This window comes from Salmo salar, chromosome ssa13 (genome assembly GCF_905237065.1).
Source record: "Salmo salar chromosome ssa13, Ssal_v3.1, whole genome shotgun sequence".
NCBI lineage: Eukaryota > Metazoa > Chordata > Actinopteri > Salmoniformes > Salmonidae > Salmo > Salmo salar.
In genome coordinates this window covers 50341221-50358539 of record NC_059454.1, presented here as the reverse complement: position 1 = coordinate 50358539, position 17319 = coordinate 50341221, and the positions used below count along the sequence as shown (strand labels likewise).

At 41.8% G+C, this 17319-nt stretch overlaps 1 protein-coding gene across 4 annotated transcripts in view; it reads right to left on the bottom strand.

Annotated features, from left to right (window-relative positions):
• LOC106567377 (forkhead box protein J3) overlaps positions 1-17319 on the bottom strand; it is a 114167-nt gene that overhangs the window by 32684 nt on the left and 64164 nt on the right. For all 4 annotated transcript variants that reach the window (XM_014136545.2, XM_014136544.2, XM_014136548.2 and 1 more), the window contains one exon: positions 2853-2936. In XM_014136545.2, the coding sequence (XP_013992020.1) occupies positions 2853-2936 (84 nt within the window). The remainder of the gene's footprint in view (positions 1-2852; positions 2937-17319) is intronic.

Here is a 17319-nt window from a genome sequence, read left to right as displayed (position 1 = left end):
AAGAAAGTTATTTGTTTCTGGCTATTTTGAGCCTGGAATCGTACCCACAAATGCTGACGCTCCAGGTACTCAACTAGTCTAAAGAAGGCCAGTTTTATTGATTATTTAAATAAGCACAACAGTTTATCTGTGCTAACATAATTGCAAAAGGGTTTTCGAATGATCAATTAGCCTTTTAAGGCTTGGATTAGCTAACACAATGTGCCATTGGAACACAGGGGTGATGGCTGCTGATAATGGGCCTCTGTACGCCTATGTAGATATTCCATTTTATTTTTTTTAAATCAGCCATTTCCAGCTACAATAGTCATTAACCTGTTGGGTCTAGGGGGCAGCATTTGCACGTCTGGATAAAAAAAATGTACCCGATTTAATCTGGTTACTAATCCTACCCAGTAACTAGAATATGCATATACTTATTATATATGGATAGAAAACACTCTAAAGTTTCCAAAACTGTTTGAATGGTGTCTGTGAGTATAACAGAACTCATTTGGCAGGCAAAACCCTGAGACATTTTCTGACAGGAAGTGGATACCTGATGTGTTGTATTGACTTTAAACCTATCCCATTGAAAAACACAGGGGTTTAGGAATATTTTGGCACTTCCTATTGCTTCCACTAGATGTCACCAGCCTTTACAAAGTGTTTTGAGTCTTCTGGAGGGAGATCTGACCGAACAAGAGCCATGGAACGGTGATGTCCCATTAGACACCTGGCGCGCTACTTCATGTTGGGTACCCTCGTTCCAATACGTTATAAAAGGCTATGCATTCGTCCACCTTGAATATTATTCATGTTCTGGTTAAAAAAGGCCCTAATGATTTATGCTATACAACGTTTGACATGTTTGAACGAACGGAAATATATTTTTTCCCCTCGTTCATGACGAGAAGTCCGGCTGGCTTACATCATGTGCTAACGAGACGGAGATTTTTGGACATAAATGATGAGCTTTTTTGAACAAAACTACATTCGTTATGGACCTGTGATACCTGGAAGTGACATCTGATGAAGAGAATCAAAGGTAATGGATTATTTACATAGTATTTTCGATTTTAGATCTCCCCAACATGACGTCTAGTCTGTATCGCAACGCGTATTTTTCTGGGCACAGTGCTCAGATTATTGCAAAGTGTGATTTCCCAGTAAGGTTATTTTTAAATCTGGCAAGTTGATTGCGTTCAAAAGATGTAAATCTATAATTCTTTAAATGACAATATAATATTTTACCAATGTTTTCTAATTTTAATTATTTAATTTGTGACGCTGACTTGACTGCCGGTTATTGGAGGGAAACGATTTCCTCAACATCAATGCCATAGTAAAACGCTGTTTTTGTATATAAATATGAACTTGATAGAACTAAAAATGCATGCATTGTCTAACATAATGTCCTAGGAGTGTCATCTGATGGAGATTGTAAAAGGTTAGTGTATCATTTTAGCTGGTTTTATGGTTTTGGTGACCCTGTCTTTGACTTGACAAAACATTACACACAACTCTTGTAAATGTACTGTCCTAACATACTCTAAATTTATGCTTTCGCCGTAAAACCTTTTTGAAATCGTAAAACGTGGTTAGATTAAGGAGATGTTTATCTTTCAAATGGTGTAACATAGTTGTATTTTTGAAAAATTTGAATTTTGACATTTATTTGGATTCAAATTTGCCGCTCTTGAAATGCACCTGCTGTTGATGGAGTGCACCACAGGTGGCACGCTAGCGTCCCACCTAGCCCCAAGAGGTTAACAATGTCTACACTGTACTTCTGATCAATTTGATGTTATCTTAATGGACAAAAACGTGTTTTTCTTTAAAAAACAAGGACATTTCTAAGTGACCTCAAACTTTTGAACGGTAGTGTACATGTATTAAATTGGAAACCAGACTAAAGGCTTTGTCTGTGGCTATTAGGTCTAGAGAAAACCAATAAGAATACACATTCTCTTGACAGTGAAAGAAAGCTATATTTCTGAGTAAAGCAAAGTACTCTTCCTGTGAGACAATGTAACAAGCAAGTCTGCCCAGAAATGCAACCAAAGCATAATAAAAGCATTGAAGGTCTTGCATGTAAAAAATAAATAAATGACAAGGCTCTGAATTAATGAATGTTTGTGATAAAAAAAATAATTCCAGAAGAAAATACTGTATGTCTAAATGGCAGCCTAGGGCCTTCTGTGGGGTAATTAACTAGAACAGAAGCCTCGGATACTCTCTCCCCCCCTTTCCTTTCGCCCTCTTCTGCTCGCTCTCCCTTCCCTTCCCTTTTCTCTCTCTCTTCCCCCCTTCTCTATACCTGCCCACCCCTCTTCCTCTTTTCGTTGGGCTGTGATGATTGTGGACTTTGCCGCTCCATGCATCCTTTGTTTCCGTGGTGATGGGTAGGGCAGAGGTAGATGCGTAAGGGGAGAATGGGTCTGCTGCTACTCAGTGCTCAGTGAGCTGCAGCACGGTGTTCAGTCAGGCGCTCAGATCACTGAACACCAGTGGTGTAGTGCTAATTCTTTAGGGGCAGGAGAGACGAGATTTTTCATGGCATGACATCATCATCTCAAAGAAGATAGGGGATGACAGTAGGCCGAATTGAGACGGCATCATGAATTGTTTAAAATTAAGCCAATAATGCAACGCTCAATGACATAGTTCAGAGCAGTCTGGCCGTGATGTGATGCTTTATTTTAGCTGACTCCCCCGGTCAATCTGGGATATTTTGTTGCCAAACCTGCTATCCCGCTACATTTGTGCACGCCGTGGGTGACCATTAATCGGAACAGTGTAAATTGTGTCGGCCCATGCTGGGAAAGTTCGGCGGTGTCGAAAGCAAGGTTTGACACCAGTCCAGTACTCACCCTTTCTCCAGAGTGTGGCCTCTTCTTTGGCCTGGTGGGAAGTGTGTCCTCTTTACGGTTGGTGTCTATAGCCCAGTAGGAACCCTGGAGACGACAACAAACCAGATATTAACACTAGGGCCATACAAATGCTATTAGTGGTTTAACAGATTCCCTGCTTGACAATCCACCCACTTGATGTTAAATAGTAAGCAGTAATAAAAATAATGTTGAAATGAAGTCATCCCACAAAAATCACTCTACTACATATAGCAAATAATACATCACTGATTTTCTACACCAGCCCAACACAGCAACAAGACATAAGTGGAGTAAATCAATTACTGTCTGCATCCCAAATGGCACTTTATTCCCCATATAGTGCACTACATTTGACCATCTTCTATAGGGCCCAAAAGTAATGCACTATGTATAGAGCATAGCGTGCCCCTATATCTTTCCCTCTGTTCTCCCTTGTTCTCTCCCAAGGAGGCCCACTGCGCCTGACAGAATGAAGTTCATATAGGAACACAAACATGGATTATCTGCTCTCGTCTCTGCAAATCTCCTCTCTCTTTCTAACTCTTTTTTTCCCCTCAGTATCACAACCCAGGGAGGTGGGCTACAGAACAAGTTGATAACGTGAGTACATGATGCATCTATCGTTATATCTCGGAGGTTCTCCACAGTGTATAACAGGATAAATGTATGGCTACCCTCATGTTGCACATTGGGTTGCACATTGGGTCTCCCCTGCAGTTTTATTGATTGGTTCGACCTGTTGTACGAGTTAAGGCTCTGGTCAGGTCCACGTAGAGCTAATCAGGCGAGAACCTCCGTGTCAAACTACAGGCCTCGGCTGCGGATTCCAGCTGAATTATTGAGTTGATTTCCTCTTAATTCATTTTTCAACGGTTCACATCCCTATGGCCATGAGAAACACTCTGGTGAAAACAAAATTGGTAAAATCTATAAAGAATGGTAGCCTGGAATTCAAACTCAAAGCGCAGCACTCGGCAGATCACGGTAATTACGAGTACAGATACAGTAAGATGTCACAGTAAAAAAATAAGAAATATGTTAACTAAAAAAAATGGGGCTTCACTAATTGTTTGTGTTTATACATTTACTCAGATCAGCAATTTCTTAAACAGCACAAACAAGGACTATAGAAACCTCTGCTACCAAACACTTTTCCTGGCACAGCAATTTCACTTTACCTTTCCAACCACTTCATAATTCATGGTGAAAAGAAGTGCCGGTTTAAACTAGAGACAATGACGAGGCAGAAGACATACTCAAGTCACACATTTATTTAACACACACAGCATTGAATCATAGAAGTACAAGTGGTAGTAGTTGAAGAACTATTTTTTTGCATTGACCCACTAGCACCATACCATGTTAGGAAAAGTGTCCAGTAAGTTTGCAGTCCAGTATGCACTACTCAGCTAAAATTGGAATCCACGTCTCTGTTGGAAGAACTCTGCACTAAAGACAGGTTAGGGTGGAACAATGTTTTTATAGTTGTCCCTGCCCATTGGCCTGGGGCCAGGTCAAAGGTGGTGATAGACAGGTCAAGAGGTCCAATGAAATATCACTGGGGAGACATGCCCTAACATGTTATTAGAGCAGAGTGCAGCTTATCCCCCCTCTAGCAGGCCTTGCACCTCAAAATAATAAACAAGTCCTGAATAGGACCATTTTCTACAGCCACCCCAAATTTTTACTTTGTCGGATTTACTGCGTTAGTCAAGTGACATGGTCAAATTCTCTCTGGAAGCGCTGCGCCGCCCCGTGAGATCGGGGTTACCACAGGCTGGTGTCCATTGCCTGGATAGCTGCCCTGTGAAAGGGAAGCAGGGTGTGTTTCATTTTCTGTTGGTCATCCATGTCTGGTGGATGCGGTCATCCGTCTTCGAGTCAGGATGCTGGTGAGCAGACAATGGAGGTGCTGGCCATCAGATGTCACAGTCTCCTTAGCATCCACCGAGCATCAGGGTGCACCCGGCCGCACCGCCAACAGTGTCTCTTGTCCTTCAGCCACTTGAGCTTCAGCTCGACAGTCATTGAGGTGAATCTCTCACACTTGCTGAGGTAGCGGTCCCTGCTTTCGCACAGGGAGCAGTAAGCCTTTGACTGTGGGCTGTGCAGGTGGTAGTTCCTGTGGAAGAGGCTCTGTTGCCCCATAGAACATGGTGGCACCAGAGCGTTTCTGCTGAAAGGCTGCAGGCTTCTCCTGTTGGGTATGGGCACTGGCTGCTCTGCAGCCACTCTGGCACGCTGCTTCCATCTTCAGCCATTGTGCTAGGTACAGAACGGTGTGGTGAGCTTGTGGTTATGTGGTGTAAATATGGCTTTTGAATTTGGCATTGATTTCTGAGGGGAGCTGAGACACTCAACGTGGGAGCCGCAGAAAAGCTTGGTTACGGCGGGAACACTGGCTGTTGAAGTGAGTATGTGTAGGCTGCGGCACTGGATAAAGCTGCTGGCCTCGGGTGCTGCCAGTCTCTGCTGGGGCTGCTGCTGGCTCAGGGGCTGTACTGGCTGCTTAGGTGGATTTGTGAAGGCCACCGCAGCTGCATCCGGCTGGTAAGAGTACACCCCTGGGTCCGGCCTTGAGTAGTACATTGAGGGCTGGTACACTGGTTACTCCTGAGCCGGATATGCCAGGGCAGGGTAACCTGTAGCTGAGTAAGCTGGAGATGAGTAGCCAGTAGCCGGGCCCAGGTAGATTGCCGACAGGGGACAAGCTGGGTAGCCAGGGCAGGGTGGCGGGGAGAAGCTTCCCCGGGAAGGGGAACCGTGTCCAGGTGTGGGTATAGAGGTCTATGGCATCTGGAGGGGTTGCTCGTACAGGTAGCTAGGCAGAGCTTTCCGTCCTGTATCCTGGGCCCTTGTGAGCTGCAAGCAATTGCCTATTGTCCATGTTGCTCAGCATATCTAGAAGATCTGGACGTTCGACTGAAGCCTGAGACTTGGGCTGTGAGCCTTCTGAGGATTGGGGGCTGAACACCTTCCATCCACCTCTTCTCACCAGTGTGTGCTTGCCTAACTCTGATCAGGACTACCCTGGTCCAAGATCAGGAGTTGATTTAGTTGACGCACATGCAGCAGCTACTCTCCCTGGGGTCTACATAAAATGTACAAATACAAGACAAAGTACAGAACAGTTATAGACAAGAACATTAGACATACATTAAAAAAAAGAAGTTATACATTGGAAAGATAACACGAGAGAACAAAAATATTAGTCATATACTATTCCTACAGTATATACAGGACAGTTAAATCAAATCTTTAGAAAGAGGAGAGGTGCTGAGATAAAATATGATTTTATCCGCTTTTGCTTTTTACCTGAGTAACCTCTGGTGGCAGAGCATTCACGATGACGTGGAAAGGGTATACCTAGCCAGTTGCACAACTGAATACTTTCAACCAAAATATATCTTCCGCATTTAACCCAACCCCTCAATCAGAGAGGTGCGGGGGCTGCCTTAATCGACGTCCACGTAGTCGGCGCCTGGAGCCCAGAGAGCAGTTGTTGGGGGGTTAACTGCCTTGCTCAAGGGCAGAATGGCAGATTTTTTACACCATGACGGCTCAGGGATTCGAACGAGCGACCTTTTGGTTACTGGCCAACGTTTTTCTACACATAACTGATAGCGAAGCAATAAATCTATTTTTGGTTTGGGTACTGTGAAGAAACTCATAGTGGCATGTCTGTTGGGGTATGGACAGTGCCTTCAGAAAGTATTCATACACTGACTTATTTCATATTTTGCTGTTACCGCCTGAATTCAAAATTGATAAAATGAATGACAAAGTGAAAACATATTTTTTTAATTTTTGCAAATGAAATACAGAAATACACTACATATACAAAAGTATGTGGACACCCCTTCAATTTAGTGGATTTGGCTAGTTCAACCACACCCGTTGCTGACAGGTGTATAACATCGAGAACACAGCCATGAAATCTCCATAGATAAACATTTGCAGTAGAGCTCAGTGACATTCAACGTGGTACCGTCATAGGATGCCACTTTTCCAAACAAGTCAGTTTGTCAAATTTATGCCCTGCTAGAGTTGCCCCAGTCAACTGTAAGTGCTGTTATTGTGAAGTGGAAACGTCTAGGAGCAACAACGGCTCAGCCGTGAAGTAGTAGGCCACACTAGCTCACAGAACAAGAGCACGTAGAGTGTCCTCGGTTGCAACACTCACTACCGAGTTCCAAACTACCTCTGGAAGCAATGTCAGCACAAAAACTGTTCGTCAGGAGCTTCATGAAATGGGTTTCCATGGCGGAGCAGCCGCATACAAGCCTAAGATCACCATGCGCAGTGACAAGCGTTGGCTGGAGTGGTGTGAAGCTCAACGCCATTGGACTCTGGAGCAGTGGAAACACGTTCTCTGGAGTGATGAATCGTACTTCACCATCTGGCAGACAGACGAATCTGGGTTTGGCGGATGCCAGGAGAACGCTACCTGGCCGAACGTGGAGGAGGAATAACGGTCTGGGACTGTTTTTCATGGTTCAGGCTAGTCCCCTTAGTTCCATTGAAGGGAATTCTTAACGCTACAGCATACAATGACATTATAGAGGATTCTTTGCTTCCAACTTTGTGGCGACAGTTTGGGGATGGCCCTTTCCTGTTTCAGCATGACAATGGCCCCATGCACAAAGCATGGTCCATTCCGAAATGGTTTGTCAAGATTGGTGTGGAAGAACTTGACTGACCCCTCAACCCCATCGAATGCCTTTGGGATGAAATGGAACGCGACTGCGTGCCAGGCCTAATCGCTCAACATCAGTGCCTGACCTCACTAATGCTCGTGGCTAAAAGGAAGCAAGTGCCCGCAGCAATGTTCCAACATCTAGTGGAAAGCCTTCCCAGAAGAGTGGAGGCTGTTATAGCAGCAAAGGTGGGACCAACTCCATATTAATGCCCATGATTTTGGAATGAGATGTTAGAGAAGTAGGTGTTCACATAAACTACATGACAAAAGGTAATCTCATTTACATAAGTATTCACACCCCTGAGTCAATACATGTTAAAAATCACCTTTGGCACCGAATACAGCTGTGAGTCTTTCTGGCTAAGTCTAAGAGCTTTGCACACCGTAATCGCTCCTCTTTCACCCCAGCTGCCAAACTAACCCTGATTCAGATGACCACCCTACCCATGCTAGATTACAGAGACATTTATAGATCGGCAGGTAAGGGTGCTCTTGAGATGTTCTTTACCATTCGGCAATCAGATTTGCCACCAATGCGCTTTGCTGAAATTATATATTATTATGTTTTAAATAATGTTCTGTTATAATATCCCCCGGATCTAGGAGAGCAAGCTTAAAGGTAAAATGATATTTGATTGATTTGATTTATCCTGTTGGGGGTAGGGGGCAGTATTTGCACGGCCGGATAAAAAACGTACCCGATCTAATCTGGTTATTACTACTGCCCAGAAACTAGAATATGCATATAATTATTGGCTTTGGGTAGAAAACACCCTAAAGTTTCTAAAACTGTTTGAATGGTGTCTGTGAGTATAACAGAACTCATATGGCAGGCAAAAACCTGAGAAGATTCCTTACAGGAAGTGGCCTGTCTGACAACTTCTTGGGCTTCTTGACTCTCTTTATTGAAAACTGAGGATCTCTGCTGTAACGTGACACTTCCTACGGCTCTTTGAACTAAAACAGGGTTTCCCGGTCGGAATATTATCGCTTTTTTACGAGAAAAATTGCATAAAAATTGATTTTAAACAGCGGTTGACATGCTTCGAAGTACGATAATGGAATATTTAGAATTTTTTTGTCACGAAACGCGTTGGGCGCGTCACCCTTCTTTACCTTTCGGATAGTGTCTTGAACGCACGAACAAAACAGAGGATATTTGAACATAACTATGGATTAATTTGAACCAAACCAACATTTGTTATTGAAGTAGAAGTCCTGGGAGTGCATTCTGACGAAGAACAGCAAAGGTAATCAAACTTTTCTAATAGTAAATCTGACTTTGGTGAGGGCTAAACTTGGTGGGTGTCTAAATAGCTAGCCCGTGATGGCTGGGCTATCTACTCAGAATATTGCAAAATGTGCTTTCACCGAAAAGCTATTTTAAAATCGGACATAGCGATTGCATAAAGGAGTTCTGTATCTATAATTCTTTAAATTATTGTTATGTTTTTTGTGAACGTTTATCATGAGTAATTTAGTAAATTCACCGGAAGTTTGCGGTGGGTATGCTAGTTCTGAACATCACATGCTAATGTAAAAAGCTGGTTTTTGATATAAATATGAACTTGATTGAACAAAACATTAATGTATTGTATAACATAATGTCCTAGGATTGTCATCTGATGAAGATCATCAAAGGTTAGTGCTGCATTTAGCTGTGGTTTTGGTTTATGTGACATTATATGCTAGCTTGAAAAATGGGTGTCTGATTATTTCTGGCTGGGTACTCTGCTGACATAATCTAATGTTTTGCTTTCGTTGTAAAGCCTTTTTGAAATCGGACAGTGTGGTTAGATAAAGGAGAGTCTTGTCTTTAAAATGGTGTAAGAGGTTTAAAGAGGTTTACAATCATAGATGGATTACCAGGGCGCGTTCTCAAAGCATGCGCAGACCAGCTGGCAGGTTTCTTCAAAGATATTTTCAATCTCTCCTTGTCCCAGTCTGTAATCCCAACATGTTTTAAGTGGACCACCATTGTCCCTGTTCCCAAGAGCTCTAAGGTAACCTGCCTAAATGGCCATCACCCTGTATAACTCACATTTGTAATTATGAAGTACTTTGAAAGGCTGGTCATGACACACATTAACACCATCATCCCAGACACCCTAGACCCACTCCAATTTGCATACCGCCCCAACAGTTCCACAGACGATGTGATCTCAATTGCACTTCACACTGCACCCTCCCACTTGGACAACAGGGGAAATAACTGTGTGAGAATACTGTTCATAGACTACAGCTCAGCATTCAACACCATTGTCCCCTCCAAGCTCATCACCAAGCTAGGGACAATGGGATTGAACCCCTCCCTCTGCAACTGGATCCTGGACTTCCTGATGGGTTGGCCCCAGGTGGTGAGGAAAGGCAACAGCTCCGCCACACTGACCCTCAACACGGGGGCCCCTCAGGGGTGTGTGCTTAGTTCCCTCCTGTATTCCCTGTTCACCCACGACTGCGTGACCGCAAACAACTCTATCATGACTCTCTCTCTTGGGTGAGGATCATAGGCGTCAGATCAGCTCGGCAAAAGGCTGACAGATAACCAGACCCCCCCCCCCGCCACAGTTTTATGACTTAACGGGATTTCATCCATAAGAAGTTAACGGGATAGATTTGACAACATCCGCCGGAAATTTCAGAGCGACAAACTAAAAATACAACATCGTAACATTAAACATTCTTGAAAATACAAGTGTCTTACACCCTTCAAAAGATTAGAATCTTGGTAATCAAACTGCGTTGTCCGATTTAAAATAGCTATTACAGAGAAAAAATGCCATGCTTTTGTTTGAGAAGAGCGATCAACAACAAACTTGACAGGTTTGACACATTCATTTGACACATTCACATCTGAAGGTAAAATTCTGATTTACATTCTGATATCTTGCTCTTATTTCTCCTCCTGAGAGTCCCAGTGATCAAATGAAGTGCCATTTTCTTTGATAAAATCCATTTTTATAGCCTAACACGAAACATTTTGTAAACCGCTTGTGTCGTGAATTCCGTCTATCAACTTTTGACGAAGCATTCGATGTAATTGAGAAGGGATCAAGCCATAAGAAGTTAACTTCACTAGGGTAGGGGGCAGCGTTTGGAATTTTGGATGAAAAGTGTGCCAAAATTAAACTGCCTGCTACTCAGGCCCAGAAGCTACATATAATTGGTAGATTTGGATAGAAAACACTCTACAGTTTCCAAAACTGTTAAAATAATGTCTGAGTATAACAGAATTGATATGGCAGGCGAAAACCGGAGGAAAATCCATCCAGGAAGTGCTATTATTTTGAAAGGCTGTTTTTCCATTGAAAGCCTATCCCCCATACAAAGACTATAGGACCCAGTTCACGATCTCTATGGCTTCTTCTACATGTGGCCAGCATTTAGGTATTGTTTCAGGCTTTTACTCTGAACAATGAGGGAGATACAGCACTTTCAATGAGTGGACAGTGGAAATTTCCAGATATGAGTCCAGCGCGTGATCGGGAGCAGCCTTTCTTGTTTCTCCTTTTCTATTGACAAAGCTTTTGTCCGGTTGAAATATTGATTATTTATGACAAAAACAACCTGAGGATTGATTTTAAACATCGTTTGATATGTTTCCACGAACTTTTATTGTACTCTTTTGACTTTTCGTCTGGATGTTGAGAGCGTGCCTTTGGATTACTGAACTAAACGCACCAACAAAATTGAGGTTTTTGGACATAAAGAGGGACATTATTGAACAAAACGAACATTTGTGTAACATGGAGTCCTGGGAGTGCCACCAGATGAAGATCAAAGGTAAGTGATTAATTTAATCGCTATTTCTGACTTTTGTCAGTCCTCTCCTTGGCTGGAAAATGTCTGTATGGTGTTTTGTGGCTAGGCGCTGTCCTAACATAATTGCATGGTGTGCTTTCGCCGTAAAGCCTTTTTGAAATCTAACACAGCGGCTGGATTAACAAGAGGTTTATCTTTAATCCTAAGTATAACACTTGTATCTTTCAGCAATGTTTATGATGAGTATTTCTGTCATTTGATTTGGCTCTCTAATTTCACCAGTTGATATTTGCGACAATGCAGTGGCTAGGCGCTGTCCTAACATAATCTCATGGTGTGCTTCCTCCGTAAAGCCTTTTTGAAATCGGACACTGTGGTTGAATTAACAAGAAGTTTATCTTTAAAATGGTGTATAATACTTGTATGTTTCAGGATTTTTAATTATGGGATTTCTGTTTGAATTTGGCGCCCTGCAATTTCACTGGCTGTTGTCGAGGTGGGACGCTAGCGTCCCAATGATACCAGATCGTAAATACCCGTCAGAAACTCTCCCTTCCGCTCTGCATTATTGAGTTAACCTGTTAGGGCTAGGGGGCAGTATTTGCACGGCTGGATAAAAAAAATGTACCCGATTTAATCTGGTTACTAATCCTACCCAGTAACTAGAATATGCATATACTTATTATATATGGATAGAAAACACTCTAAAGTTTCCAAAACTGTTTGAATGGTGTCTGTGAGTATAACAGAACTCATTTGGCAGGCAAAACCCTGAGACATTTTCTGACAGGAAGTGGATACCTGATGTGTTGTATTACCTTTAAACCTATGCCATTGAAAAACACAGGGGCTGAGGAATATTTTGGCACTTCCTATTGCTTCCACTAGATGTCACCAGCCTTTACAAAGTGTTTTGAGTCTTCTGGAGGGAGATCTGACCGAACAAGAGCCATGGAACGATGATGACCCATTAGACACCTGGCGCGCGAGTTCATGTTGGGTACCCTCGTTCCAATACGTTATAAAAGAGAATGCATTCGTCCACCTTGAATATTATTCATGTTCTGGTTAAAAAAGGCTCTAATGATTTATGCTATACAACGTTTGACATGTTTGAACGAACGTAAATATATTTTTCCCCCTCGTTCATGACGAGAAGTCCGACTGGCTTAGATCATGTGCTAACAAGACGGAGATTTTTAGACATAAATGATGAGCTTTTTTGAACAAAACTACATTCGTTATGGACCTGTGATACCTGGAAGTGACATCTGATGAAGAGAATCAAAGGTAATGGATTATTTACATAGTATTTTCGATTTTAGATCTCCCCAACATGACGTCTAGTCTGTATCGCAACGCGTATTTTTCTGGGCGCAGTGCTCAGATTATTGCAAAGTGTGATTTCCCAGTAAGGTTATTTTTAAATCTGGCAAGTTGATTGCGTTCAAGAGATGTAAATCTATAATTCTTTAAATGACAATATAATATTTTACCAATGTTTTCTAATTTTAATTATTTAATTTGTGGTACTGACTTGACTGCCGGTTATTGGAGGGAAACGATTTCCTCAACATCAATGCCATAGTAAAACGCTGTTTTTGGATATAAATATGAACTTGATAGAACAAAAATGCATGCATTGTCTAACATAATGTCCTAGGAGTGTCATCTGATGGAGATTGTAAAAGGTTAGTGCATCATTTTAGCTGGTTTTATGGTTTTGGTGACCCTGTCTTTGAATTGACAAAACATTACACACAACTCTTGTAAATGTACTGTCCTAACATACTCTAAATTTATGCTTTCGCCGTAAAACCTTTTTGAAATCGTAAAACGTGGTTAGATTAAGGAGATGTTTATCTTTCAAAGGGTGTAAAATAGTTGTATGTTTGAAAAATTTGAATTTTGACATTTATTTGGATTCAAATTTGCCGCTCTTGAAATGCACCTGCTGTTGATGGAGTGCACCACGGGTGGGACGCTTGCGTCCCACCTAGCCCATAGAGGTTAAAAACCCTTTGTATGTAGAGAGACTCTGGCCTAAAAACTAACACAAAAAGATTGGACATTGGAACATTCGTTTTGGAATCCAAACGTTGGGAAATGGTTGGTGGGGATCCAAACAATAATCATGTCATTTGTGGTTTTGTGATGTCATTAAGAATGGTATAACAAGATAACTAACTCTGCAAGTGTACACGTCCTAGTTATCAGATTTACATCTAAATGTTGGAAAGCTTATGATTAAATATGAAACAATGTGAAAAGATAGGAATGTGATTTTAGCCTTCAGTAACCGTGCTCACGTGAGCATAGACATTATGCCGATGTGATGGAACAACTCCTTTGACCAGAGTGCTTAAAAAGGACTCGTATCAAAATTTACATTAGGCCGAGCAGACGGACGATGTAAGCCGGACGTTGCGAATGGTTAGACTCTACCAGACCAGTGTGACAGATAGCGTGAGCTGAACATGACAAATGGTTTAAAACTACAATACCAGAAAATGGTAAGACCGACAAGTGAAGGTGAAGACCAGACATTCACAATCTGCAGCTGTATATGTAAACAGTCTAGGAAACTCGACCGAAGACGGACAGCAAAGTATGGTTTCCTCTCACCACCATAGGTACCTTTGAGGTATCAATTCTAACAAACAGGAGGAAGAACAGACCCCTCTCAGCACCGTGTTTTACGTCTGAAGGATCCAGGCTAAGAAACAAAAGAAGCCTTCTACCACTACAAAGGACATTGTGACCTCTGGTGGACAAACCAGACTTACATCGAACCACTTCACATAGACGGATCGGTTTCAACAGAGAAACAACAAAGACATACAAGCGTAAATACGTGTTGCATTTCTTATCTGAATGAGCGGTCGTTCATGTGCAAAGTATTCATGTCTCCATGAGCATAGCTTCCACATGTATGTAGATATGGGTCCACCCTCTGTCTCACCCGCTCTTTATCTGTCTCCACCCCATTTCCATTGTGTAACAAGCCGTCATTTCAGGTTAGTCTACAAGGGACTTTTCATTGCATTATGTTAGTAATCAATTAAACCGATACTGTGTGTTTACGTATTTCTCTGTGATTATTTAGGTAGTAAATAAATAAGCCAACTTGTGTATTCATCATTTAGGTTAGGGTTCGTGCAGATTCACAAAGTCAATGACGTTCAGAATGAGACTGATGAGGTAATAATTAATAATTGACTTATTGATGTAAGAGATGTTTATATCTTTAGAGTTTAACCTGTTAGGGCTAGGGGGCAGTATTGACACGGCCGGATAAAAAAACGTACCCGATTTAATCTGGTTACTTCTCCTGCCCAGTAACTAGAATATGCATATAATTATTGGCTTTGGATAGAAAACACTCTAAAGTTTCTAAAACTGTTTGAATGGTGTCTGAGTATAACAGAACTCATATGGCAGGCAAAAACCTGAGAAGATTCCAAACAGGAAGCGCCCTCTCTGACAAGTTGTTGTTCATCTTGGCTCTTTTTATTGAAGACTGAGGATCTTTGCCGTAACGTGACACTTCCTACGGCTCCCATAGGCTCTCAGAACCCGGGAAAAAGCTGAATGATATCGAGGCAGGCTCTGGCTGAAACACATTATCGCGTTTGGATAGTGGCTGGTCAGAGTACTCTGAGACTCACGCTCGTGCACGAGGGCACGAGATGTATTTATTTTCTCTCTCTTTGTACGTATACAGGCTTTCCCGGTCGGAATATTATTGCTTTTTTATGAGAAAAATGTCAAAAATTGATTTTAAACAGCGGTTGACATGCTTCGAAGTACGGTAATGGAATATTTAGAATTTTTTTGTCACGAATTGCGCCATGCTCGTCACCCTTATTTACCCTTTCGGATAGTGTCTTGAACGCACGAACAAAACGCCGCTGTTTGGATATAACTATGGATTATTTGGGACCAAACCAACATTTGTTATTGAAGTAGAAGTCCTGGGAGTGCATTCTGACGAAGACAGCAAAGGTAATAACATTTTTCTTATAGTAAATCTGACTTTGGTGAGTGCTAAACTTGCTGGGTGTCTAACCTGTTAGGGCTAGGGGGCAGCATTGACACGGCTGGATAAAAAACATACCCGATTTAATCTGGTTACCACTCCTACTCAGTAACTAGAATATGCATATACTTATTACATATGGATAGAAAACACCCTACATTTTCTAAAACTGTTTGAATGGTGTCTGTGAGTATAACAGAACTCAAATGGCAGGTCAAAACCTGAGAGATTCCTTTACAGGAAGTGGCCTGTCTGACCATTTCTGGAACTTCTTTGCCATCTCTATCATTTACTAAGGATCTCTGCTCTAACGTGACACTTCCCACGTCGTCCATAGGCTCTCAGAGCCCGGGAAAAAAGAGAATGTCGTCATTCCAGCCCCAGGCTGAAACACATTATCGCCTTTCTCAAGTGGCCCATCAAGAGACACTAGCTTATGCGCGTGACCCCGACCGCCCCCGCCTTTGGGATTTTTTCCTCTGTTTGCCGAAAAGGAGATTCCCTGTCGGAATTTTATCGCTTTTCTACGAGAAAAATGACGTAAAAATTGATTTTAAACAGCGGTTGACATGCTTCGACGTACGGCAATGGAATACTTTGAATTTTATTGTCAGGAATTGCGCCAGCGCGCGACACTTCTTTACTATTTCGGATAGTGTCTGGAACGCATACGAACAAAACGCCGCTATTCGGATATAACGATGGATTATTTTGGACCAAACCAACATTTGTTATTGAAGTAGACGTCCTGGGTGTGCATTCTGACGAAGACAACAAAAGGTAATGACATTTTTATAATAGTAAATATGATTATGGTGAGTGCTAAACTTGCCGGGTGTCTAAATAGCGAGCCCGTGATGCCTGGGCTATGTACTTAGAATATTGCAAAATGTGCTTTCACCAAAAAGCTATTTTAAAATCGGACATATCGAGTGCATAGAGGAGGTCTGTATCTATAATTCTTAAAATAATTGTTATGCTTTTTGTGAACGTTTATCGTGAGTAATTTAGTAAAATGTTAGCGAATTCCCCGTAAGTTTGCGGGGGTATGCTAGTTCTGAACGTCACATGCTAATGTAAAAAGCTGGTTTTTGATATAAATATGAACTTGATTGAACAAAACATGCATGTATTGTATAACATAATGTCCTAGGGTTGTCATCTGATGAAGATCATCAAAGGTGAGTGCTGCATTTAGCTGTCTTCTGGGTTTTGGTGACATTATATGCTGGCTTGAAAAATGGGTGTCTGATTATTTCTGGCTTGGTACTCTGCTGACATAATCTAATGTTTTGCTTTCGTTGTAAAGCCTTTTTGAAATCGGACAGTGTGGTTAGATTAACGAGAGTCTTATCTTTAAATGGCTGTAAAATAGTCATATGTTTGAGAAATTGAAGTAATAGGATTTTGAAGATTTTGAAAATCGCGCCACAGGCTGGCAGTGGCTGTTACGTAGGTGGGACGAATTCGTCCCGCCGGTCCCATAGAGGCTAAATAGCTAGCCCTGTGATGCCGGGCTATCTACTGAGAATATTGCAAAATGTGCTTTCACCGAAAAGCTATTTTAAAATCAGACATATCGAGTGCATAGAGGAGTTCTGTATCTATAATTCTTAAAATAATTGTTATGCTTTTTGTGAACGTTTATCGTGAGTAATTTAGTAAATTCACCGGCAGTGTTCGGTGGGAATGCTAGTCACATGCTAATGTAAAAAGCAGTTTTTTTATATAAATATGAACTTGATTGAACAAAACATGCATGTATTGTATAACATAATGTCCTAGGGTTGTCATCTGATGAAGATCATCAAAGGTTAGTGCTACATTTAGCTGTGGTTTGGGTTTATGTGACATTATATGCTAGCTTGAAAAATGGGTGTCTGATTATTTCTGGCTGGTACTCTGCTGACAATCTAATGTTTTGCTTTCCTTGTAAAGCCTTTTTG